We start from the raw sequence: 23,685 nt of genomic DNA, 5'->3' as shown, positions 1-23,685 counted from the left end.
TGTTTATGGTTAAGGAAACAATAATAATAACTAAAAAAAGATAATATCGATTCTTACAAAATATAGTAATGAAGATAATTAATCCTTGATCACAAACCCTTGTAGCAAAGCACATCTCTCCATATATACAAGCATTATACCTACAGTGAATGTGTTCCTCTGCTTACTTTTTTTTTTTTTGAGACGGAGTTTTGTTGGGCACAGAGGCTCATGCCTGTAATCCCAGCACTTTGGAAGGCCAAGGAGGGGTGGATCATGAGGTCAAGAGATCGAGACCATTCTGGCCAATATGGTGAAACCCCATCTCTACTAAAAATACAAAAATTAGCTGGGCGTGGTGGCGCGTGCCTATAGTCCCAGTTACTCGGGAGGCTGAGGCAGGAGAATCAATTGAACACAGGAGGTAGAGCTTACAGTGAGCCAAGATCAATCGCACCACAGCACTCCACCCTGGCGACAGAGAAAGACTCCATCTCAAAAAAAAAAAGAGAGACAGAGTCTCACTCTTGTCGGCCAGGCTGGAGTGCAGTAACATGATCTCTGCTCACTGCAACCTCTGCCTCCTGGGTTCAAGTGATTCTTCTGCCTCAGCCTCCTGAGTAGCTGGGACTACAGGCACACACCACTATGCCCCGCTACTTTTTCTATTTTTAGTAGAGATGGGATTTCACCATGTTGGCCAGGCTGGTCTGGAACTCCTGACCTCAGGTGATCCACCCGCCTAGGCCTCCCAAAGTGCTGGGATTACAGGTGTGGCAAGCCACCGCACCTGGCCCCTCCTCTTTACTTTCAGGAACATCCTACTCTGTCTATGGAGCAGCTGTTCTTTCACCACTTTACTTTCTTAATAAACTTGCTTATACTTTGCACTGCGACTTGCCCTGAATTCTTTCTTGCATGAGATCCAAGAACCCTCTCTTGTGGTCTGGATGGGGACCCCTTTCCTGTACAAATGCATTAGTTGATATGAGAATAAAGAAAAAAAAAGAGGAAAAACTAGAGTAACTTCTCCACATAATCATATGACCATTTTGTGAACCATGAAAACAGTTAACAAAATAATTTTCTCATGTCTAATTCTCAGTCCATATTCGTATGTCCCAAAATGTCTTTCACAGCTGGTTTGTTCAACCATTCAATGAAGGACGAAACATTGCAGTTGGCTGTTATGTATCTAAAGTCTCTCAATCTTGATCTTCAGACCACCTTCAACCCAGCTCACCACATCCTCCCCAAGTCCTTTGAGCCAGTCAAACCCAACCGCCATGTTCTTTAAAAAATGCTCCTTTTTTTTTTCACAGTCAACTGTTTCTCTGTCCCTGGAGCTCTCCCCTTTATTCTCCAAGGTCACCTTGAGCACATCCACCTGCTCCGTGAAATCCATTCTCCTCTCCCTTTCCCTCCCTCTGAACTTAACCAGCTGCCACCGCAGGCTTCTGCCTTTCTTCAGTGTGGCCAGAATTTGGTTCTGCCTGCTGGCAGAGGGCAGGGCCGCTGTCTTCCTCTCCTTGCAGCCCCCAAGCCTAGCATATACCTGGCATCTAGTGGCAGCACAATAAGGAACCTGACGAATACTCCTTTCTTCAGCTCTCCACTCCTCCTCCACTCCTGCCCGCCATGGTCAGGAAGAGCAAGGTCCGGAATGGGCTTGGTGTGTCCCACAGGAAGGCCGTGATCCTGGAAGATGCTTCTCAGCCCAGCCCGGATCTCCTTCCTTTTGCTCTAGAGACTTCTTTCCTTCTTTGTGTACACACATACACCAAGACTCAGGAAGTGGTTCTTGAGGCAGGACCCTAAGAGCCCAAGGAGTGGGTCCGAGGCTGGAGGTGTGGGGGTGTGACGACCGGTCCCACTTTCTGGCCTGTTCAGATCAGCTCCTTCTGGAGACCACCCCTGGCACACAAGGGAGGGAGGCAGCTTGACCCCCTAGCCCGCTTCCAGCCCTCACCTGGCTTTGTCTTCTGGGATAAGACGAGGAAATCCAGAGGATGTAAGCCTCTACCTTCGTGTCTTCCCCCAAACCCTCGCTATCACAGACGATGCAGGAGCTGTCCGGGAGTTGGGAGGGCAGACCTTGTCAATCCTCCCCCAGAGGGCGGGACCCGACGCGGACGTGGATTGATTGACTGGGTAGCGTGGCTTCGGGGAAGGGCTTCCTCCCCTTTTCTCAGACTAGGAACCCTGGAAAATGGAGAAGCTATGCTAATATAGGGGGGTCAGAAATCCCCACTCTAGAATGCTCTAGAATGTTGGGAGACACCCAGTATGTGAGGCCAGGGACTTTCTGGAACTGTTGGTTCTGGCCCCACCCGACCCCAGGCAGTCCCCAGCTGTCTGCACAGTCGGATGGGGAGGGGGCTTGCACAGAGTTGGAGCCAGAGGAGAGAGCTGGGCTACTGGAGAAGGATGGGGAAACCTCTCTCAGACCACCTTGTCACCGGGCCTCAGCTCTCCGCCCCGGCGCTCAGGATAACTCTCACCTAGCTCGTCCGCTTCTCTAAACCAGAGTGACCCAGGCTGCGCTCCGCCCTGCTCTCCTACCCCGAGTTGGCACGGAGGCGGGGCGCGAGAGGGGGGCCCCAGGCGCCCCGAGGTCTTGCCTTTTCGGCTCTCCGTTTGCGGGGGGTGGGCGCCTTCTTCCGGGTAGGGGCCACGTGGCCCTGGCCGGGCGGGGGGCTCGGCCCACCCCGCGCCGGGCCCAGTGACTCAGGCCGCAGCTGTTCCCGCGTCACATGAGGGAGGCCGGCGGCCACTGGGCGGGGGAGGGGACCGTGGCTGGAGCCCGGGGCGGGGCCGCGCGGCAGGCGGGGCGGGAGCCGGGGGGCGCAGCTAGAGAGCCCCGGAGCCGCGGCGGGAGAGGAGCGCGCAGCCTTGGGGAGCCCAGGTGAGGCCGCGGGGCCCCGGCGGACTTCGGCGCGGGCTGGGAGAGACCACCGGCGGTCCCTTCCTCCAGGGCTCGCCCCAGGCCCGCGGAGACTCGCCCGGCGCTCTCCAGCCGCCCTCGAGCAACTTTGATTCGAACTTCCCTGGGCCCGGGCAGGGTGTGGCGGGGGTGCCGGCCGCACCTTTTTTTTTTTTGGTGGGCGGGAGGTCAGAGCCCAGGGGAAAGCGACTGGGGCAGGGGTCGGGGTTGGGCTGAAGACCGTTTCTCCGGGCTGGGTGTTGGGTGGGGAGAGGGTGTTTGACGCCTGGAGACTGAAGGGCCGAGGGTCGGCGTCAGGCTCGAGCCCCTACCGGCGCCCTCGGATCTATCCTGGGCCCCAGAGGCGGCGGGGCGGGGTCCGGGCTTCGCGGTGGTCGCCCCCACCCCTCTCCTGCGGGTAGAGAGGGGGCTGGGAGACGTGGTTCCGACCGCGGGTTTCCGGGTGGGAGGGGCCGGGAATCGGGGCCGTGTAGGGAAGCCCTCGAGGGCCGGCCAGGAGCCCGGAAACCGAGGTCCCCCTTCGGCCGGTTTTAATCCCCCCGCCCTCCTCTCTGCCCCAGGCCCGGCAGCCATGGCGGTGGAAGGAGGAATGAAATGTGTGAAGTTCTTGCTCTACGTCCTCCTGCTGGCCTTTTGCGTGAGTGGCGAGGGGTCCTGGGGGGCGCGCCGGCAGGGTGCGGGGAGACCTGGCTCCACAGTGGTGAGGGCTGAGGGAATAATTAAGGCAGCTGGAGACCAGATGTGGAAAGAAAGCCAGGGAAAGACAGCGCGGCCACTCCCTCCTCCAGTTTTCCTGGACACCTGAGGCTTGTTTCCACCGAGAATGGCCATCCTGGGTGTGCAGCAACCCCTACCCCCATCCCTCCTTCCTGGCCCTTCCTGTCTGGTGACCCAACCACTTGTGATATGGGGCAGTGGGGCAACCAGCCAACCGCCTGATGCTATCGCCACGAGGCTTCCCTTCGCTCTCCCTTCTCCCCTCTCTTCCTCCCCAACCCCCTCATCCCTCTCCAGTCCCTCTCCCCCTTTCCGTCCTCCCAGCGCTTGGGAGCGAGGAAGGGCTCTGCCCACCTCAATTTGCTCCTGTCCTGGGCTCCTGGCTTGAGAGGCTACTGTTTGTCTAGGGAGGGGCACATCACTCTTGCCGCCTTTTCCTCTTCCCTTCTCCTGGCTTAACTGGCCAGAGGAACCTTAGTCACAGCTGATGCGCGTGGGGTGTGCACTGGAGGATAGTGAGGGAGCAGTTCTGGGAGAGAATTGAGCTGGGAGTCCTGGAGGCCCGTAGAAAGCATTATTCTAGGTCAGAAATACGTGCCTTGGGGTCAAGGCTTTCTGGGAGGTCTTTGAATTTGGTCACGTCCCTGATTGAAGAGCTGGGAGGGGATCAAGGGAGATGGGGGCAGGCAAGGATGGGTCATCCCCCTTCCCTACAGCCAAAGAAGTTCCCTGGAGGTGTGAGAATCTCTCCTCCGGATGGGGTCATGTCTGTGTCCTAGGTGTACCCCTTGTCCTCCACCATGGAGGACCACTGTGTTGTGGATCAGGCCTAATCCTCACCTGCTTTCCTCTTAGGCCTGTGCAGTGGGACTGATTGCTGTGGGTGTCGGGGCACAGCTTGTCCTGAGTCAGACCATAATCCAGGGGGCTACCCCTGGCTCTCTGTTGCCTGTGGTCATCATCGCAGTGGGTGTCTTCCTCTTCCTCGTGGCCTTTGTGGGCTGCTGCGGGGCCTGCAAGGAGAACTATTGTCTTATGATCACGGTGAGTGGGAGGCGGGACTAACATGGGTGGTCTGGGACTGCCAGAGCAACTTGGTTGGTGCTCAGGAAGGTGGGTGAGGTGAGGTGGGTGGGTGAGGAAGACCTTTGTGAGTGTCCAGGGACCGGCTATGCCAGAACGGGCCCCTGTAATGCATAGACTCCAAACCTGACTCCTGTCCTTTGCTCCTGCAGTTTGCCATCTTTCTGTCTCTTATCATGTTGGTGGAGGTGGCCGCAGCCATTGCTGGCTATGTGTTTAGAGATAAGGTAAGCAGGGAATAATGGGAAGGGCCTGCCTCAGCCTGGTCTGGGACCCAGGTGCTTGAATTCTGACGGCAACAGTGCTCCTCCGTACCCTCAGGTGATGTCAGAGTTTAATAACAACTTCCGGCAGCAGATGGAGAATTACCCGAAAAACAACCACACTGCTTCGATCCTGGACAGGATGCAGGCAGATGTGAGTGGGGTTGCTGGGAGCAGGGGTGATGGGAATAGAGAATTCTCATCTCCAAGGCTGGGTGTGGTGGCTCACACCTGTAATCTCAGCACTTTTGGAGGCCAAAACCCTTTCTCTACTAAAAATACAAAAATTAGCCAGGTGTGGTGGTGAGTGCCTGTAATCCCAGCTACTCAGGAGGGTGAGGCAGGAGAATCGCTTGAACCCAGAAGGCAGAGGTTGCAGTGAGCCGAGATCAAGCCACCACACTCCAGTCTGGGCAACAGAGCAAGTCTGTCTCAAAAAAAAAAAAAAAAAAAAAAAAAAAAAAAACAATTCTCATCTCCATATTGATGGTGAAGGTTCACTTAACTCCCTTCTCCATATTTCTTCCCTACCCCAGTTTAAGTGCTGTGGGGCTGCTAACTACACAGATTGGGAGAAAATCCCTTCCATGTCGAAGAACCGAGTCCCTGACTCCTGCTGCATTAATGTCACTGTGGGCTGTGGGATTAATTTCAACGAGAAGGCGATCCATAAGGAGGTAGGGAGGAAACTGTGTATGGGACTTGGAAAACCTGGGAAATATTTTAGAAGGCAAGAGACCCAGGATGGAGGTGGACAGCGTCAGGGATGGGGAGGGGATCTGGAAATGGTAAGGGTGGGGTGAAAGGTACCGGGGCAGGGAAGAGATTGATGGACCAGGGGAGGGGATTGGGGTGGGAAGTTTCTGATGGTGCTTTTATCGTTTGTGCCTGCCACCCTTCAGGGCTGTGTGGAGAAGATTGGGGGCTGGCTGAGGAAAAATGTGCTGGTGGTGGCTGCAGCAGCTCTTGGAATTGCTTTTGTTGAGGTAAGAGATAACCCTGAGAGAGGGCTGGGACTCAATCCAGGGTGCCTGGAGGATAGGGGCCGAGGGGAGAAGGGTGCTGAGCAGGAGGTACTGACCTGGGAGTGTGTGTTTGGAGTCTCTTGCATGGGTCTTGGGTAGCTGGCCCTTCTGACTCCTCTCCATCCCCATCCCCATCTTTCCTTCTAGGTTTTGGGAATTGTCTTTGCCTGCTGCCTCGTGAAGAGTATCAGAAGTGGCTACGAGGTGATGTAGGGGTCTGGTCTCCTCAGCCTCCTCATCTGGGGGAGTGGATAGTATCCTCCAGGTTTTTCAATTAAACGGATTATTTTTTCAGACCGAAAAGAGAAATGGTCTGAGTTTGTCTTAGAGTGATGCTTGATTCCTTCCTTTCCTTACCCATGTTGCCTGTCCTCTGGGACCTTACTGCATGTGTACTTCGAGAAGGTCTATTCTGGGGGGTGTTTGGGAAAGGAGGACTTTGCTGAAGGTGTTGGTTGGACAGGCAGTGGGAGAAGTGAGGATCCAGAGACTGTAGTGCTTTCTGCCCCCTAGTCTTACGCTGCCAGGCTCACTATGAACATTCATGAAGCCATCTGCTGCGTAAGTCAAAGCAGCTCTCCAGAAAGGTCCCACCTGGGAGAGCCCAGCCCACATCTGCCTTGGACATCTTCCTGGCCTTCTGTGCACCGCTAAGGGCCCAGCACCTCCCTTCCTGGTCAATCCTCAAGGCATCCAGCTCCTTTTTTTTTTTTTTTTTGAGAGGACTCTTGCTTTGTCGCCCAGGCTGGAGTGTGGTGGCGCATCTCGGCTCACTGCAAGCTCTGCCTCCCGGGTTCATGCCATTCTCCTGCCTCAGCCTCCCAGTAGCTGGGACTACAGGCGCGCACCACCACGCCTAGCTAATTTTTTGTATTTTTAGTAGAGACGGGGTTTCACCGTGTTGGCCAGGATGGTCTCGACCTCCTGACCTCGTGATCTGCCCGCCTTGGCCTCCCAAAGTGTTGGGATTACAGGCGTGAGCCACCGCGCCCGGCGGCTCCTTTCAAAGTGTGGTTAAGTTGCCTTGACACCTGTGTGGCCAGTGTCCTTAGCAGGAGAATTTACGTGAACATTGCCTTTTCTTCCATGGAAGCCACCCAGCGTGGCCTCGACCCCTCTTCATCACCTGCTCTTCTCCCCCAAGATTTATAAAGACCATTCCCAGTACAGACACTGAACTGCAACCTTACTCCCCTTCAGAAAATAAGGGAAATGTATCAAAGTGCCCTCTGATGGCCACTCCTCGAGGTGCAGCTGTAGATGTGAGGCAGTTCCTTGGTGCCCCACTGTGGGTGCTAGCTGTTTTGCAGGCACTGAACAGGCCACAGACTGTGAGCATGTCGGTTTGGAGTAGTTGGCACTTAAATGGGGTCAGCCTTCCACTGGGCACATTCATTTCTGCCCACCTTTTTATTTTTTAAACAATACACTTTTGTTAGTGCTTATTTTGTGGCAGGCACCAGGCAGTACCAGGGTGGGGGCAGAAATAAAAGTCCTTGCCCTTGAAAAACAATCTCTTGCTGGAAGGCTGGATTCAACAGACCGCTTGGGCAGGCTTGGGAAGGATCCAGGTGAGCACAGCATCCACCAGGCTGGCTGGCAGGTAGGAGGCAGGCAGCCAGAGCAGCTTGGCATCCCAGCCTGGGCTGTAGCGGGTTCGGGGGTGTCGAGCAGTCAGGGCATGCTCCAGGCATTGGCTCACCTTGGTTAGGTCCGGGTCACAGATCAGGTTCATGATGCGCTGTTGCATTTTCAGGTCTGCACCCCATAGGTGGTTGCAATCAGTTTCCCTTCCCCACTCCAGCCCATCTTAGGTACTGTCTTCTGGGGCCCTGGGCTTGTCACCCTCAGTCCCCTCCTCAGTGTGGGGAGTGGGCAGGTTCCACATGGCCTGGGCACTCTTGTGGCATCCCACTGACCCTCAACCCTGCCCTGGGTGCCCCACCCACCTCCCAGCAGGCTTCTGCAGGACTGGCCTTTCTGGTACTCTTGTTTCCCTTCATGTGCCCTGTGTGGGCTTGGCTACTCACACTTGGTGAGGAAGGCCCCCCCATAGTGGGCCTGTGTGGCAGGAGGTAGCCGTGCCCAGCAGGCCTGCAGGGTTTTCTCCAGACTCTCCAGGTTGGTCACAGGGGTTCGGAAGAAGCCAGGCTCCACGATGGAGACTCGTATCCCAAAATGAGCCACATCCCGCCTAGAAGGGGGGCAGAGGGAAGTTGCTGGGTTCTTGCTCTATAGGGAGGGGACTTTGAGGGACATGGGTTGGGGAGCTGAGAAAGTTACCACAGACCAGGGACAAGAGTTTTGACGGAGATACCTACTGCCCTGGGACAAGGGTCAAGTGGGGTAGAGGGAGGAAAGTATTTTTGTGGTTTGTTTTCTTTGATCTAGAGCAGGGGTCAGCACATTTTTTTCTTAAAGGGCCAGAGAGTTAATATTTTAAGCGTGACAGGCCAAGAAACAAAATTAATGATATTATCAGGTACTTATATAACAGTTTACAATGTAACCATTTAAAAATCTAAAAACCATTATTAGCTTGTAGGCAGCTGGCCAGATCTGGCTTGAGTACTGAGTTTGCCAATTCCTGACCTAGGGGAACCCCATTCCCTTGTTCCTGAAACACAGGGTTGAGCCCTGAGTGCTGGATATTGAAGGGTATAGTCTCATATTTGCTGGAGGGTAAGCTGATGGGGAAAGTGGGGATACATCCCATTGCTCTGGCATAGATGTAGAAATCCAAGTATAGGAAAGGAGCAGGAGGGGAGGGGAGAAAAAATCCAAGTATAAAGTATGTGTTCCAGTATGCAGTGGCTCATGCCTATAATCCCAACACTTTGGGAGGCCCAGGCGGAAGCATCGCTTGAGGCCGGGAGTTTGAGACAAGTCTGGTCACCACAGCAAGACCCTATCTGTAAAAAAAATACTAGCCAGGCATGCTGGCACACGCCTGTGGTCTCAGCTACTCAGGAGGCTGAGGCGTAAGTATCGCTTGAGCTGCTTGAGCCTAGGAGTTTGAAGCTGCAGTGGGCTGTGAGTGCACCATTGCACTCCATGCTGGGTGAGAACAAGGCCTTGTCTCAAAACTAAAAAAAAAAGCCTGTGTTCCATGATGCTGCCTGGAAAATTCAGGCTGAGAGACAGGGACAAAAGGAGACATTCAGATTATTTGCTGAGTGATGGTGACAAAGGCAGGCTTCCTTAGAAGGTGGACTAAGCTTAGGCGCCTTGTACTTCTGCTAAGAACTCAGGCCTTGGGCTGTGTGTGGTGGCTCACGCCTGTAATCCCGGCACTTTGGGAGGCTGGGTCCGGTAGATCACTTGAGGTCAGGAGTTCGAAACCAGCCTGGCCAACATGGTGTAACCCCATCTCTACTAAAAATACAAAAAAATTAGCTGGGAGTGGTGGCGGGTGCCTGTAATCCCAGCTAATTGGGAGGCTGAGGCAGGACAATTGCATGAACCTGAGAGGCAGGGGTTGCAGTGAGCTGAGATCTTGCCATTGCACTCCAGCCTAGGCAACAAGAGCAAAACTCTCAAACAAACAAACAAACAAAAAAAAAACAAAAACCAAACAAAAAGAACTCAGGCCCTGCTCCCCTGTTGTCCTCATCATGTCTCCTTTGTGCTCCCATGGAACTTTGAACCTTATTATTTAAAGATGAGAGAGAGGCAAGGCCAGGCGTGGTGGCTCACATCGTAATCCCAGCACTTTGGGAGGCCGAGGCGGGCAGATCACGAGGTCAGGAGTTGGAGACCAACCTGGCCAACACAGTGAAACCCCATCTCTACTAAAAATACAAAAATTAGCCGGGCATGGTGGCACGTGCCTGTAGCCCCACCTACTTGGGAGGCTGAGGCAGGAGAATCGCTTGAAACAGGGAGGCGGAGGTTGTGGTGAGCCAAGATCGCGCCACTGCACTCCAGCCTGGCAACAGAGCGAGAGTCCATCACAAAAAAACAAAAAACTAATGCGTTAAAAATGGGTAAAGAGAAGTAATCTACTTATGGTCACAAAGCTTACATAAGGGTGGGGTTTGAATTCATGAAGTCTAGCCTTAAACTGTCTTAACTATTCCAATATGCTGTATCTTAACCATCTCTGCTGGCCCATGTTTGTTGAGTGGGCTGCTCTTAGTCCTGGAACCCAGAGCCCTGTACCCCTCACCTCAGACTGTCAGAGAAGGCCTCCAGGCCAAATTTGGAGACACAGTAGCCCCCACCATTGGCTGCCAGGCGACCCAGGACGCTGGTGATGTTGATCACCCGGCCCCGGGCTTGCTGCAGCAGAGGCAGCAGGGCAAGGGTGACCCCGATGGGACCCATTGTGTTCACATTCAGCACCCGCTGGAAATCATCCCGGGTCAGCCATGGTGTGGGTCCGATGATACCAGCCACACCAGCATTATTCACCAGACCAAAAAGCCCTGTGGGGAGATGAGAAGGATGCTGGGGGTAGGTAAGGCACTCCCACAGCCCCCTCTTCTTCCTGGGAGCATCTGAAAACAACTGCTCCTCCTCAAATAGTCCCTTTAGCTTACCACAGCCCTTGCAGGTGACTCCTGGGGTCACTGTGGGGATCAGGATACCCCACACCATATTCCTAGTGGTCTACCATACTTACCTGCTTCCTTAACGTGCGTCTCCACCCACTTGGCTGCCTGCTGGACGCTCTGGGGATCAGTGATATCCAGCAGGGTAGTGTGGAGGCGGGAGGAGGCCACCCGCTGCAGGTCCTCGGCCCCAGAGGGAGTCAGGCAGCTGGCCAGGACTCGGAAGCCTCTCTGGTCCAGCTGCAGTGCCAGAAGGCGCCCAAAGCCTGAGTCACAGCCGGTGATGAAGACAAAGGCATCGCTGGCGGGCAGGCTCTGCCGGTCCCTGAGCAACCACAGCACTGCCCAGAGTAAGGCACCCAGCAGCAGAGGCAGCCACATAGCTGGAGCCCAAGTGACCTACAGGTGGCAGCCTAGGCTGGGCAGAAAAACTTGTCCAGTTTACTGCGGCCCTCAAGCCCTTTCCCCTAATACCTTCCCTAGCTGGAAGCATCTGGTGTGAGCATATTGAGAAATTATCTGGTTGGCAGATAATTGGCCAACTATGGCTCATCTGTGCAAAGCAAAGATGTGGGCAGACCCTGTATTTGTGGCTAATTTAACTGAAGCCACATGAGCCAGGTCCTGTGTACAGACCTGCTGTATGGCGCAGGGGCATCTCCTTGCTTGCCTCTCACTTTCTCTCCTACTAAACCAGGGACACTGAACCTTCTATATGCAACCTGGGTCTTGTGTTTGGAATGATGTATAGGCCAAGAACCCTGCATTTAGTCCTGGTGGCCTCAGATTTGCTGTGTGATGCTGAGCATCTCGCTGTCTCTCTCAACCTATTTTCTCACCTACCAAGTGGGGTTAAGACCCACCAGGTCCACCTCAGAGTTGTGGAGGATCAAAGGGGACAATGTGTGAGGAAGCATGTTAAAAGCTGAAAGTTTTGAGTTGGCAATACATGTAATATCTAGCTAGTCTTCTCATAGTTCCCCCAGCTCCCAGTATCTACTTACCTCCTGGGGGGAAAGCTGGCAGGTACTACAGCACCCGAAGCTGATTCTTTTGCTTTTGTTCAAGAGACTCCTCCCAGTCTTCCCAGCCTCCCACACTAGCTACTGCTAAGGCCAAAGTCTGGAGTGGGTGGACTTAGATGCCAGGCGTATTAAGTGTATGTGTGACAGGGTGGGGATAGGGCTGGGAAGGAGGAGGAGCCAGGGAGGCTGGAGCTTGCCTGGCTGAAGCCAGGACTTGGCAGAGGCCAGATTTGCCTAGGCTCCCCCCACCCCTTGGCTGTCTTTCTCAGCCTGGGTTCCTGACCATCTATGTCATGGTCTCCGAGGAGGAGGGAGCTGTCAAGGATGGCAGCTGCACTGCTCTGTTGGTAACGGTTACTGGACCTGTCATTCCTCCCCCTTCTCAGCCCTGAAGCGCCCCCAGGAATTAATCTCCCACCTGGCTCAGACTCATGACACTGCTTAGTGTTAGCCTGGGAGAGGCCATGAGCATGTGGAGAGGCAGAGAGCCAGAGCTGGGGACCAGGCCTGTACCTTGCCTTGTTTCTCTTCTGTAGGAAATAAGTCCTGAATTAGGAAGCTTGGGGCAGGGCTGCTAGGACCTTCTCACAGGAGGGATGGGAACTCCCACCCTCTGCTTGCGTAACAGACACCTGCACAAATGCCATGGAGGAGAAGAGAGTTGGGACAGTAAGAGGAAGCTAGTTCCACCCTCTACCCAAAAGATACCTGTCCCTCAGGGAAACCACCTTTGAACCTTCCACTCCCACCCCCAACACAGGAGGTAGTAGCTCTTCGAAACACACCACAGAGAAATGGAGGCTTGTGTTTTATTCAAGGCTTGTCAGACTCCTTCCTTCCCCCTGTGGGTGAGGTAGGAGGGATGGGGTCGGGGGAGGGAACAGGGGCTAGGAAGGGGCAGATTGCAGTTGCCCTTTGTAGACATATTCCAGAGCAGTGGCAATGGTGCGCATGTCCAGCTCGATGCTCCGAGCCCAGTTCTCCACATCCCCAATTTCCTGGGAAGGGGGAGAGGAGGTGGGAGCCCAGGAATCAGAATGGGTAGAGTATGGCTTCCAGTCTGGGGAATACATTTTATTCATCTCCTGGAAAAGGCTTTACTTGGACCCACCAACTGCTTTTCTTTCTCTCTCTACCTTTTCTGACACTGGGGCTATAGATGGGGTTTCTGGGACCACCCTACTTCCTCCTTGACCTAAACCAGAGGTAACCTGACTTGAGGCAGCCAATGGGGACCCAGGATTGGGGTGGTGAGGTAGGGAGTATGGCCCACCTTGAGTGCCTGGTTGAAGTTCTCCACCATTCCGATCCACTGGCCTGTCTGCTTGGCAAATTGGGCAGCCTGGACCTGTAGGGTCTTCACCTCATGGTCCAGCTTTCTCTGGTTCATGTAGGCCTGGGCCACACTGGGGGGTTGGAGGAGGGAGGAGATGAGCTCACCCAGCTAGTTGGGGGTGGTCTCCAGGACTCATATTCCATTGCAGCAGTGGGAGTTCAGCCAAGAATCAGGGCTCATAATTTTGGCCATTTTTGGATGTGATGCAAATGACTACCAGTACATGCAAATAAACCCAGCTCCTTCCTCTCACTCCCAGGATTCCCAGGAGAGCCAAGCTCGGAGCTGACTAGAAACATACCAGCTCCAACCCCCAAAAAGGAGGTCCTGCAGCTGAGTGGGGGAAGGGAGGGAAAACCTGGGGTGATATCCCTGAGGAAAAAGCTGGGAGGGAAAAAGGGGCATGGAAAAACCGGGAAAATCCAGCAGGAGGGACACATCTGGCAGTGATTGGAAGCCCAGGGATCTATGCAAGAAGTTGGAGAGGGAAATTGGGCCCCTCCCTGAAGCTGGGGTAGGATGGGAGCGCAAACCCCTCCCCAGAAACCCTGGGTCAAAAGAGGATATCCCAGGGGTTTCTCCTCAGCTCTCAGTTGCTCTCCCAAGCCTTCGCCCACACAGATCAAGGAACACACACACACACACACACACACACACACACACACACACACACACGCTCCCTCCCTTCTGCCTTAGACACTAGTTTTTCTTTTCAATCAAGGTACGGGCTGTGGTTACCATTACTACCATGGGGTTGGTGTCCCCAACCTTCTGCCAATGTTTTTTGCCCTCCTCCACCCCCGCAATAATTGTTCTCCTTTATTGGCTGCTGAATTTTTCACTTCCCACCCCAAAGCTCTAGTCAGCCAGGAGATTCCACATCCGGTGCCCCTACCCACTGGAATGTGTGCGGGCTGGAGCGGGGAAGGGGTTGGTGGGGGCTGAGGGAGTGGGCAGGACACCTGACAGGGGCCAAGATAGACTGAGCCTTTGTTTTCCTTTCCTGGGAATGAGGGAGCTGTGGGCAGCAACACAAAACCCTTTCTAATCTGGCTTTGGCTTAGCTGCCCTCTAAGCTGAAAGTGGGGTGGCCTCTAGCAAAGGAAAAGAAGAGGGAGAAGCCGGGGCCAATCTCACTAATGATGGGCACAGTAGAGCCCAGGAGGCGCCAATGTGGGAGGGCAGACCCTGTCCCTTCTTTTGGAGAGACAGCTGGGTCACTGTCAAGGGTGGGGTAGGAACTGAAACAGACTCCCCTGAGAGTTCCTGAACTCCTGGTTTTCCCCATTGACCACCTGCTTCTATATTCACACTGAGTAAAGAGAGGTGTCTGGAGCGAAGGAAGATCAGAGGCCCCAACCACAACTTTCTTTTTCTCAACCTTCCCCCATGATGAATAATGAAGATGACCCCAGCCCCTGCATGGATCACTTGGATGACTCAGTCTCTGGATTCACACCAAGCTGCTCTACTTGACCTGGGGTGGAAGGTACCATACTGCCTTTCTTCCAACAGGCAGACTAGCAAATCATCATCTCTGCACGCTTCTGGGTCACTCAGGGTCAAGAGACAATGTTCTTTGCTTTTTCCCAAGTCTTTGGCTGTTACTGGCATTCTCATTTAGAGCTAGGGCAGGGTGTGGTCCCCAGAGACCCAGCAGGAAGGTAACAGCCAGCCTGGCTCTGCCATAGCTCCTGGAACAGGTTCTACTCTCACCACCACCAGCTGTGCCATCTCTTTCCTGCCAGCTGCTCCCCAGGCTTGCCAGAGGGTGGGAGGCAAGGAGAGGGTGGTAAGCTGTAATGAAGGAGGGTGCTCTCCCTCCTGCTGAAATGACAGCTGGACTTGGAAGGGTGAAGGGAGGTGGGCAGATGGCATCAAGTTGTAATGCCAGGGAAGTTAATGTGGGGAAGAGGAAATCTGGCTGCTTCTCTAACCACTGCAGCTGTTCCTCCCTTGCCCAGTGCTAGGACTCAGAGTTGACTCAAGTTTCTCTACGTAGAGCTGGGAGGGGCGGGGTAGGATAGGCGAATTAGTGGAACATCCCACCCCTTCAACAGCGGTCTGAGGGCCAGACTGGCCAGTGCTTAAACTTGGGCGGGTTGGGGAAGGAGGAAACTGGTGTTGATGAGAAACAGGTTCATACCCCACATTGAGGTGATCCACCAAAGCTTCTGTCAGGCAGGTCGCTGCAGTGATAGCCTCTCGCCTCCTCTTCTCTGGGGAGAGGGGGAAAAGGAATTGGAGGGGAGACTTGGGTTTTTGAGGAGTAGTGTTAAAGGTTCCTTACCCACCCATTACTATTTTGCTAGTTGCCGAAATTTCTTAACTAATCTCTGAATGCCGGAGCTGAAAAGGACCTTGCAAAAACATAGCGCAACCTCCTTCATTTTAGAGATGAGGAAACTGGTACCCTGGGAGGGAAACGGACTCACTCAGGGACGCCAGGAAGTCAGCGGCAGCGCCCAGGACTCCTGACTCCCAGACACTCTTTCTCCACTATCTTGGCCGAAGAATTGGTAACTCCGAGATTTCCAGCCCGGACTCAGGAAACAAGTGCCCCACCTCCGTTCCGGGGGTTTCAGGCCTCCAAGAAGCCCATCTCTGGAGGGTTCCTCACACCCTCCTCCCTACAGAGTCACTCCTTCCTACCGCCAGGACGAGAGGCTCCCAGGGCCAAGAGGCAGGGCGCTCCGGGGCACGGGCGGGGCTGAGGAGCGGCAGGTCGGGGGTTAGGGGCGTTGCCGAGGGGACCGGAGTATTGCCCAAGGGACCAGAGCCAGTTGGCAAGGGAAAGGAGTTTCAAAAAAAAAATCCGCCCTGAAATTCCCTCTCCCCCATGCCCGTTGCCCGCTAGCTAGCGTCCTTCCCTGGATATGGGTAGTCACTCGAGATCCAGGCTCCGGGCTGAAGCTAGGCCGCGGCCGGAAAGAAAACTGCCGACAGGATATTTGGCTCACCCTGTAGCTCCTTTCGTTCATTCTGCTTGGCCTGGTGTTCTTTTAGGAGGCGGGACAGCATGGTCAAGTCGGGCTGGGGGCTGGGTACGCCGGGCCCCCTCCGGCTCCGGAAGCTGGAAAGCTCACCTCGGCTCCCCGGGGCCATGTCACGTGACCGCTGTGTCACGTGAGGTTGGGAACCGCCCTCTTTTGAGACATTGGGTGAAGATCTTGGCGGGGAAGGGAGGTAGAGGGTTGCGGAGGGCAGGTGAACTCTTTTCTTTATTGGGAGCTTACTTTTTGGTGAGTGTTGGAAGAAGTATTTTTTAATACTCATATTGCCAAGCCAGTTTTTAACATTTTCTGTGGCTCTCAGGCTTCGAGGGCTGGTGGTGCCAGGCCGTCTATCACCGTTTGGTTGTTGAGGGAGCAGAAGCTCCCTGGGCTCATTTAAATTATTCTCCTTCCCTCTCCTTACCTCCTGGCAGTGCTAGCTGGTTCTCAGTTGATTCCCAGTTCCTTCCCTCAGGGAGAGAATGCTTTCCTGTCTCTCCCAACCCTCTTTCTTCTCACTACCCCATTGAAGTCTCTCAACTCTGGGTGATCATTGTAGGGAAGCATTTTAGGCACTTCAGACAGCCTCCTAGGGAGCTTGGCTAACTTGGCGGGCAGTGTGAATGTCGAATTTCATCTCTGTCCTTTTGTGGTCAGGAATGCGAACCCATTTCAGTCTTAGCAGAAGCTTAAGTGCTGTGCCAAAGTAAAAAGTAATTTATATAAGGCCTCTGTGAACTAAAAAGAAATGCTTCCGGGATTAACTCCAACGAGAACAAATATAAACATCATCAGCCTATTCTTGCTACTGGTACAATCTCTCTCGGTGCACTTTGCACTAACATGTTGGGTGACTTTGGGCAAGTTGCTTACCACTCTGGGTTCTAGTTTTCTCTTTAGTAAAACTAGGAGAAGGGATTGAATTAAATCGGTGGTTCTCAATCCTAGCTAAGCATTAGAATCTAAACATTAGAATCACAAAAATCACAAGGCTTATAAAAATGCCTTGATTAGCCGGGCGCGGTGGTTCACGCCTGTAATCCCAGCACTTTGGGAGGCCGAGGCGGGCGGATCACGAGGTCAGGAGTTCCAGACCAGGCTGAACAACACGGTGAAACCCTGTCTCTGCTAAAGATACAAAAATACAAAAATTAGCCGGGCGTGGTGACGCGCGCCTGTAATCCCAGCTACTCAGGAGGCTGAGGCAAGAGAATCGCTTAAACCTGGGAGGCGGAGGTTTCAGTGAGCGGAGATCACACCACTGCACTCCAGCCTGGGTGACAGAGTGGGACTCTGTCTCAAAAAAAAAAAAAAAAAAAAAAGCCTTGATTCCAGACTAATTAAATAGAATCTAAGGAGTGGAGACCAAACATCTGTGTGTGTGTGTGTGTGTGTGTGTGTGTGTGTGTGTATATAATAATAATAATTATTATTATTTAGACAGAGTCTTGCTCTGTCCCCTAGGCTAGAGTGCAGTGGCATGATCTCAGCTGACTGCAACCTCCGCCTCCCGGGTTCAAGCAATTCTCCTGCCTCAGCCTCCTGAGTAGCTGGGATTACAGGCGCGTGCCACCACGCCTGGCTAATTTTTGTATTTTTAGTAGAGACGGGGTTTCATCACGTTGGTCAGACTGGTCTTGAACTCCTGACCTCAGGTAATCCGCCTGCCTCGGCCTCCCAAAGTGCTGGGATTACAGGTGTGAGCCACCGCGCCAGGCCTCATCAGTATATTTTAAAAGCTGTTCTGGTGATTCTAATGTGTATTCGGGGTTGAGACTCACTGGGCTAAACCATATCTAAAACTATTTCCAACTTTGACATTCTCTCATTTTGTGATTCATTGGCATAGTTGAAGTTGACTTCATTATATTTACTTGCCGGGGGCGGGGGGGAGAAATGGGTGCTGATTGAGTTAGAAGAAAACATTCTTGAATTTTCTGAGTAAGATTTGAGAATTACTGATCAATGAATGATTCATTCAGCTGTTTGCAGAATAGCATTCCAAATCCTGGGAGATGTGCAGCTGTCAAAGGATTAGTGAGGAGAAGCACATGAAATGCTTAAGTGGTAGATAAAGCAAAACATTTTAAGTGCCAAAATAAAAATTCTAATAAAAACGTGAGATACTGTGTGTATGCATCTAAATTATATGTGTACTGTGCCTTCTTTTTAAACATTTCCTGAGGACTCATCACAGGTCAAGCACTTCCCATGCATTAATTCATTTCATCCCTAGAACAGTTCTGTGAAATATTATTATGAGTATCCCAAATTTGCAGATGAAGAATCTGAGGTACAAGGCAGTTAAGTAATAGAGTTCATTTGTGGTAGAGCTAGGATACAAATCCAGGCTATCTGACTCCAGAGCCTGAGTATTACCACTGTATACTGCATACACCATAGTTGAGACCCCAGGAGGGTAGACCCAGAGCACTTTTCTGGGAATCTCCTTATCTCTAATCATTACACCCCTCTAGCTTGCTGGGCATGAGCTGTAGGGAATCCTGGCAGGGGAGGAGTGTTTGGGAAGAGGCTCTGCTCCAGAGAAGGGCTAATCAATAGAAGCGGGAAGAGTGAGAACATCACAGGGCAGCCTGGCCCAGTCCTTCCCCCTCTCTGGCTCCAGCTTCCAACTGCAGTGAGCAAGCAAAATAGAGGCAGATTGGAAATGCCTGGTGCCTCACCTCCAGAGCTGTGAGGCCTGGGAGAGAAGGACATGGGTTGGAAGTGTCAAGATAATGGTGACATGGGATAAGTGAAACAGAGGGTGAGGGCTAATGTGGGGGGTTGGTGTTGGGGGGCTCTCAAGGGTGAGTCTAAATGTTAAGATTAGGCTGACTCAGGGAGAGTGTCAGGCCCATCCTGTATTACCCTCACCCTTCTTGGCACAACTGCCTGACATTTTCACAATCGGTATAGAGACTGCCAGGATTCTGCAGACATTAACCTCTCCCTCCTCTCCCGCACACTGGCTGTTCCTTTGCCCTAGAGCTGAGCAGAGGACATGGGGTATCTGTATCTAGCGTCCCCATCTGATCTTTCTAGGGTTATCCTCCATCTGTTCTTTTTCTGGGCCTTTATTATCCACTATTTAACCTTAGTTTCTGCTGTGGTTGAAGCTCAGCTTCACTTGTCCTTGGTAGAGATGGACACAATTCACATACATATCTATCTGGAGGATGACTCTTGAAATTTGAAGTCACTTTCTGCTCACCTCTCCTTAACAATTTCCTACTCAGATTATTTTCCCTTAGACTGAATGAATGCAACTCCACACTCATCACTCATTTCCCTTTTTTTTTGAGGTCTCTTTCAGAGTTAGCTTTAATTAGCAAGCTCCAAACTGACTGGCTGGGCCAAAGAGGGCTGGAAGCTGCTGAGTTGTTAGGGGTTGGATGAGGACTGAGGGAGGACACAGAGTGAGTAGAGAAGGCTTCACATACTGGGAAATCTGGCTGGGCTTCAAGAGAGGGGGTTGGTGGTGGTGTGGCTAAGTTCCAAATGTTGGCCTGAAGCCAGTGCTCAAAGAAAAGGGGCCCTCAAGACAGTCTAAATGGCTCCCTTTGGTGAGTGACCTCCTAGTCCTTCTCAAGTGTAAGGGTTTCTTTTGGACCCTCAAAGACCGGAGCAGTCAAGCTGTTTCCCCACTGAATTCCCTCATCACATTTATGTTCTTTTCCTCCCAGCCACTCCCATAGTTCAAGCTTTGACTACAACCAGAATTCAGAGGCAGGCAGAAGGATTCTAGTGCTGGAGAGGCAAGTGAAGTGAAAAGTCCTCACGGTGTGCGTGTTGGGATGGAAAAGCCTGACCCTGGGACATAAGCTCCAAGCCTCTGTTGCCAGATGAGGTGGAGGGAGAAGGTAGCCCTGAAGTGTGTGTTCTGGAAGTGTTTGCTTGTAAGCTAGAGACAACAGGTGCAAAAAGTGTGATTTGAGGGAGTTGAAAAATACTGATCTCAAATGGAAGGGAAGAAGATGTTAACAAGGGAAGGAGCTAGAGAAAACCTCAGCTTCCACTCATACAGGAGCTAAAGGGCTAAAATCTTGGCTGGATCTGGGCATTTCTCAACTTCCAAAATTCTGGAAATTTTAATAAAAAATATTAATCTTTCATTTTTAAATTAAATTAAATTTATTTTAAAAATTTAGTTTCTCAGTCATACTAGCCACATTTCTTTTTCTTTTCTTTTCTTTTCTTTTTTTTTTTGAGACAGAGTCTCACTCTGTTGCCCAGGTTGAAGTACAGTGGATTAATCTATTCCATGGAGTGGAGTGGATAATCAATTCCATGGATTATCATTTTACTTTGTTAATGGTATCCTTAGAAGCACAAAAAATTTTAATTTTTTTTTTTTTTGGAGACAAAGTCTCACTCTGTCCCCCAGGCTGGAGTGCGGTGGTGCTATCTCTGCTCACTGCAGCCTCCGCCTTGTGGGTTCAAGCGATTCTTGTGCCTCAGCCTCCTGAGTAGCTGGGATTACAGGCGTGTGCCACCATGCCTGGTTGATTTTTGTTTTTTTTTTTTTTTTGAGATGGAGTCTCGCTCTGTTGCCCAGGCTGGAGTGCGGTGCCACGATCTCTGCTCACTGCAAGCTCTGCCTCCCGGGTTCACACCATTCTCCTGCCTCAGGCTCCCGAGTAGCTGGGACTACAGGTGCCCACCACCACGCCTGGCTAATTTTTCGTATTTTTAGTAAAGACGGGGTTTCACCATGTTAGCCAGGATGGTCTTGATCTCCTGACTTCGTGATCCTCCCACCTCGGCCTCCCAAAGTGCTGGGATTACAGGTGTGAGCCACTGTGTCCAGCCTGATTTTTGTATTTTTAATAGAGATGGATTTTTGTCATATTAGCCAGGCTGGTCTCAAACTCCTGACCTCAAGTGGTCCGCCTCCCTCCCTCCCAAAGTGCTGGGATTACAGGTGTGAACCACCATGTCTGGCTTGGAAATTATTTTGAAATAATTACAGAGGAAGTTGCAAAAATAGCACATGAAATCTTGTGTACCTTCACTCAATTTCCCCTAATGATGACATCTTATATAACTATAGCACAAAATCAAAACCAAAAAGTTGATATTGGTACAGTATTGTTAACTGGCCTGCAGGCCTTACTCAGTTTTCACCATTTTTTACATGCATTTATTTGTTTGTTTGTAGTTCTGTGCAGTTTTAAATCATGTATAGATTTGGATAATCACCACCATAATCAAGATACAAAACCCATTACCACAAAGGAACCCCCTTGTGCTATTCCTTTGTATTTGTCCCCATCCCCTCCCTCCTTGTCCCCTGGCAACCAGTAATCTGCTCTTCATCTCTATAGTTTTGTCATTTTGAGAATGATATGCGAGTGGAATAATACAGTTTCAGCATTTTTTTGTTTGGAGACAGGGTCTCTCTCTACCGCCCAGGCTGGAGTGCAGTGGCAAGATCACGGCTTACTGCAGCCTTGACCTCCTGGGCTCAAGCGATGGTCCCACCTAGCCTCCTGAGTAGCTTGGACCACAGATTTGACTAATTTTTGTATTTTTTGTAGAGATGGGGGTCTCCCTATGTTGCCCAGGCTGGTCTCCAACTCCTGGGCTCAAGTGATCCTCATGCCTTGGCCTCTCAAAGTGCTGGGATTACAGGCATAAGCCACTGTGCCCAGCTCAGCATTAGTTTTTAATTTAACTAATTCCTAAGTTCTTGACTGAAATACAAGAAGTTCTCTAACAGTTTATTTTAGTATTGAGCTTACCCCATTCTCTGGATCCTTCTAGTTTCTTTTTCTTTCTTTTTTTCGGTGATGGAGTCTCCGTCACCCAGGCTGGAGTGCAGTGGTGCCATCTCAGCTCACTGCAACCTCCACCTCCCGGGTTCAAGTGATTCTTGTGCCTCAGTCTCCAGAGTAGCTGGGATTACAGGCATCCACCACCACACCGGCTAATTTTTGTATTTTTAGTAGAGACAGGGTTTCACCATGTTGGCCAGGCTGGTCTTGAACTTCTGATCTCAGGTGATTCACCTGCTTCGGCCTCCCAAAGTGCTGGGATTACAGGCATGAGCCACCGTGCCCGGCCCCCTCTAGTTTCTTAATTTCCCTCTTCACCTACAATATTATCTTCCACTCCAATATTCTGGTCTCATTTCTCCTTGAGAGAAATCTACATGTCTAAATTTACTAGGCTGGTCTAGCGTGCTCTTGTGTGTTCCCCTCCCTCCCTTGACCCTCTATTTATAGCCAGGCTAATTTTGGGTGGCCTCTCTCTCTCTTCTTTCCTGATCTTTCCTCCTGTGGTGGTGAGGTGACTTCTCAAATATTTGGACAGAGGAGGTCAGAAGCAGATTCTTGGCATCTGATTTCAGCCCTCGATCACAGAAGCCAGTGGAGTGGGAATGGAGGCAGGCAGAAGCTGCAGGTGCCGATAGGAGGCAGCTTGGGCTCTAAAGGCATTTTGAGCTGGGGTCGGGGAGGCCTGGGCAGGGAGTCAGTAGTCCCCTTTCTATCCTGATTTTGCAATTCTGCATTCCCATGTCAGCTCTTCTCTACTGTCTGGGGCTCTGAGATATTAAAAAGAATGGGGAGGGCGTGGTGAAAGTAGAATCCTGGTGCCAGCCCTGCTGACAGCATATGTATTTCCTTATAGTACCTGTTTAGAGATGTGTTAGTGCTCTGGAGGGGATATCTACAGGTGTAGTATTGGAAAACAGAGGGCCAGATTTCCAAATGTCTGTTAACTTATCCAAGGGAAAGACTGTCCCAGGGCCAGCAGAGTGAGAATCCAGTGTTTTTTTTTTTTTTTTTTTCAAAGAAATACAATCCTGAACAATGAAGTAGGAGAGACAAACAGAACACAGGAAGAGGAAGGAGGTAGGACACATACTGGAACTTTTCAGAAAGGGAAGGAGAAGAGAGAATCATAAGAATATGATAGTGTTTGAGGGGCAGAGACAATATTAGAAACATTGAGAAATACTCTGAGAAAGATTCCAAGTGTGACAGAGACAAGAATGATGACAAAATAGAATTTGGGATGAGACAAAATCAGATAGTGAGAAAGAGAAGGGAAGATGGACAGATGTATATTCACAAGACCAACACCAGTAAGCAAGAGGAGTAGGAAGGGGAAGTGGGAGCAATCGAGGTTCCCATTATGCCAAATTATTTCCTGTCTCTCCTCCTGGCCCCATTTCTTTATCGGAGTAATAAATAGCAGAGAGTTGGAAAGTGTCCCACCACCCCCTTGCCTCTGTCCCGGCCTGAGGGAAAGGGAGAGGAAGAGGGACAGGCCATTGGGTCCCTGTGGAGATCCCATCTCAGCCCCACCCAGGTCCTCCTGAGCCAGCCCACGACTCTGCCCCCTCCCATCCCCTTTCATGGATGCGAAATGTGCAGTCCTGGGAAGGGTCTGGTAGCTGGGGACACCCTTTACATCCCTCTGCCTCTCGGGTCCAGTCTCTTTCATCTTTGCATTCTTTGACACCCCCTCCTGTCCCCACTGCTTAATTTCCTCTTCCTGTAATCATCCCCAGTCGTTTTCTTTTCTCCCTTCATTCCATCCCTTGTCAATTAACCTCTTGCCCTTCTTTCTTCCTCTCCATTCCTTCCTTTTTTCCATTTCTCCATTTGCTCCCCATATCTCCCGAGTTTTTCTCTCTCTTCTTCCCTCTTTTTCTCTGTTCCCTTGAATCCTGACGATGTGGCTAGCACTGCTGTGGTCATTACCGGGCTGGGGGCGGGGGATGGGATAGGATGGGGGAGGGCAGCGATCTGATCCCAA

At 51.7% G+C, this 23,685-nt stretch overlaps 4 protein-coding genes and 1 long non-coding RNA gene across 8 annotated transcripts; 1 reads left to right on the top strand and 4 right to left on the bottom strand.

Moving 5' to 3' along the window:
* Nucleotides 1-1,002: 1,002 nt before the first annotated feature.
* Nucleotides 1,003-3,496, bottom strand: LOC144332662 (uncharacterized). The gene is made up of 3 exons (XM_077953096.1): nucleotides 3,353-3,496; nucleotides 2,481-3,230; nucleotides 1,003-2,181 (listed from the first exon to the last, which is right to left on the bottom strand). Exons 1-2 carry the CDS (start codon nucleotides 3,494-3,496, stop codon nucleotides 2,538-2,540), a joined length of 837 nt encoding a protein of 278 aa, XP_077809222.1. The 3' UTR covers nucleotides 1,003-2,181; nucleotides 2,481-2,537.
* On the top strand, nucleotides 2,812-6,315 carry CD63 (CD63 molecule). The gene is given in 8 exon segments (NM_001266295.1): nucleotides 2,812-2,884; nucleotides 3,484-3,560; nucleotides 4,496-4,684; nucleotides 4,876-4,950; nucleotides 5,045-5,140; nucleotides 5,523-5,663; nucleotides 5,889-5,972; nucleotides 6,159-6,315. Coding segments are annotated over 7 exon segments (717 nt in total). The 5' UTR covers nucleotides 2,812-2,884; nucleotides 3,484-3,494; the 3' UTR covers nucleotides 6,225-6,315.
* A 1,073-nt stretch (nucleotides 6,316-7,388) lies between these two features.
* Nucleotides 7,389-12,431, bottom strand: RDH5 (retinol dehydrogenase 5). Of its 3 annotated transcripts, none has more exons than XM_001110917.5 (5): nucleotides 11,569-12,336; nucleotides 10,636-10,982; nucleotides 10,180-10,438; nucleotides 8,042-8,205; nucleotides 7,389-7,769 (listed from the first exon to the last, which is right to left on the bottom strand). In XM_001110917.5, exons 2-5 carry the CDS (start codon nucleotides 10,943-10,945, stop codon nucleotides 7,546-7,548), a joined length of 957 nt encoding a protein of 318 aa, XP_001110917.1. In that variant the 5' UTR covers nucleotides 10,946-10,982; nucleotides 11,569-12,336; the 3' UTR covers nucleotides 7,389-7,545. The 3 variants fall into 3 exon arrangements, with proteins under 3 accessions (XP_001110917.1, XP_015007401.1, XP_077810587.1); XM_015151915.3 differs by having other exon boundaries at nucleotides 10,636-10,977; XM_077954461.1 differs by having other exon boundaries at nucleotides 10,636-12,431.
* BLOC1S1 (biogenesis of lysosomal organelles complex 1 subunit 1) lies at nucleotides 12,385-16,049 on the bottom strand. Of its 2 annotated transcripts, none has more exons than XM_015151916.3 (4): nucleotides 15,886-16,049; nucleotides 15,072-15,144; nucleotides 12,863-12,995; nucleotides 12,385-12,587 (listed from the first exon to the last, which is right to left on the bottom strand). In XM_015151916.3, the coding sequence occupies exons 1-4, from the start codon at nucleotides 16,028-16,030 to the stop codon at nucleotides 12,477-12,479; spliced, it is 462 nt and encodes a 153-aa protein (XP_015007402.3). In that variant the 5' UTR covers nucleotides 16,031-16,049; the 3' UTR covers nucleotides 12,385-12,476. The 2 variants fall into 2 exon arrangements, with proteins under 2 accessions (XP_015007402.3, XP_077810589.1); XM_077954463.1 differs by having other exon boundaries at nucleotides 12,385-12,431.
* Nucleotides 16,050-17,767: 1,718 nt separating this feature from the next.
* Nucleotides 17,768-23,377, bottom strand: LOC144332930 (uncharacterized). The gene is made up of 2 exons (XR_013401153.1): nucleotides 21,663-23,377; nucleotides 17,768-17,941 (listed from the first exon to the last, which is right to left on the bottom strand). It is a non-coding gene; the product is annotated as an uncharacterized LOC144332930 (long non-coding RNA).
* Nucleotides 23,378-23,685: the final 308 nt, after the last annotated feature.

The sequence above is a fragment of the Macaca mulatta genome, chromosome 11 (genome assembly GCF_049350105.2).
Source record: "Macaca mulatta isolate MMU2019108-1 chromosome 11, T2T-MMU8v2.0, whole genome shotgun sequence".
NCBI lineage: Eukaryota > Metazoa > Chordata > Mammalia > Primates > Cercopithecidae > Macaca > Macaca mulatta.
Note: the sequence above shows the minus strand (reverse complement) of the source record. Positions and strands in the feature narration are given on the sequence as shown.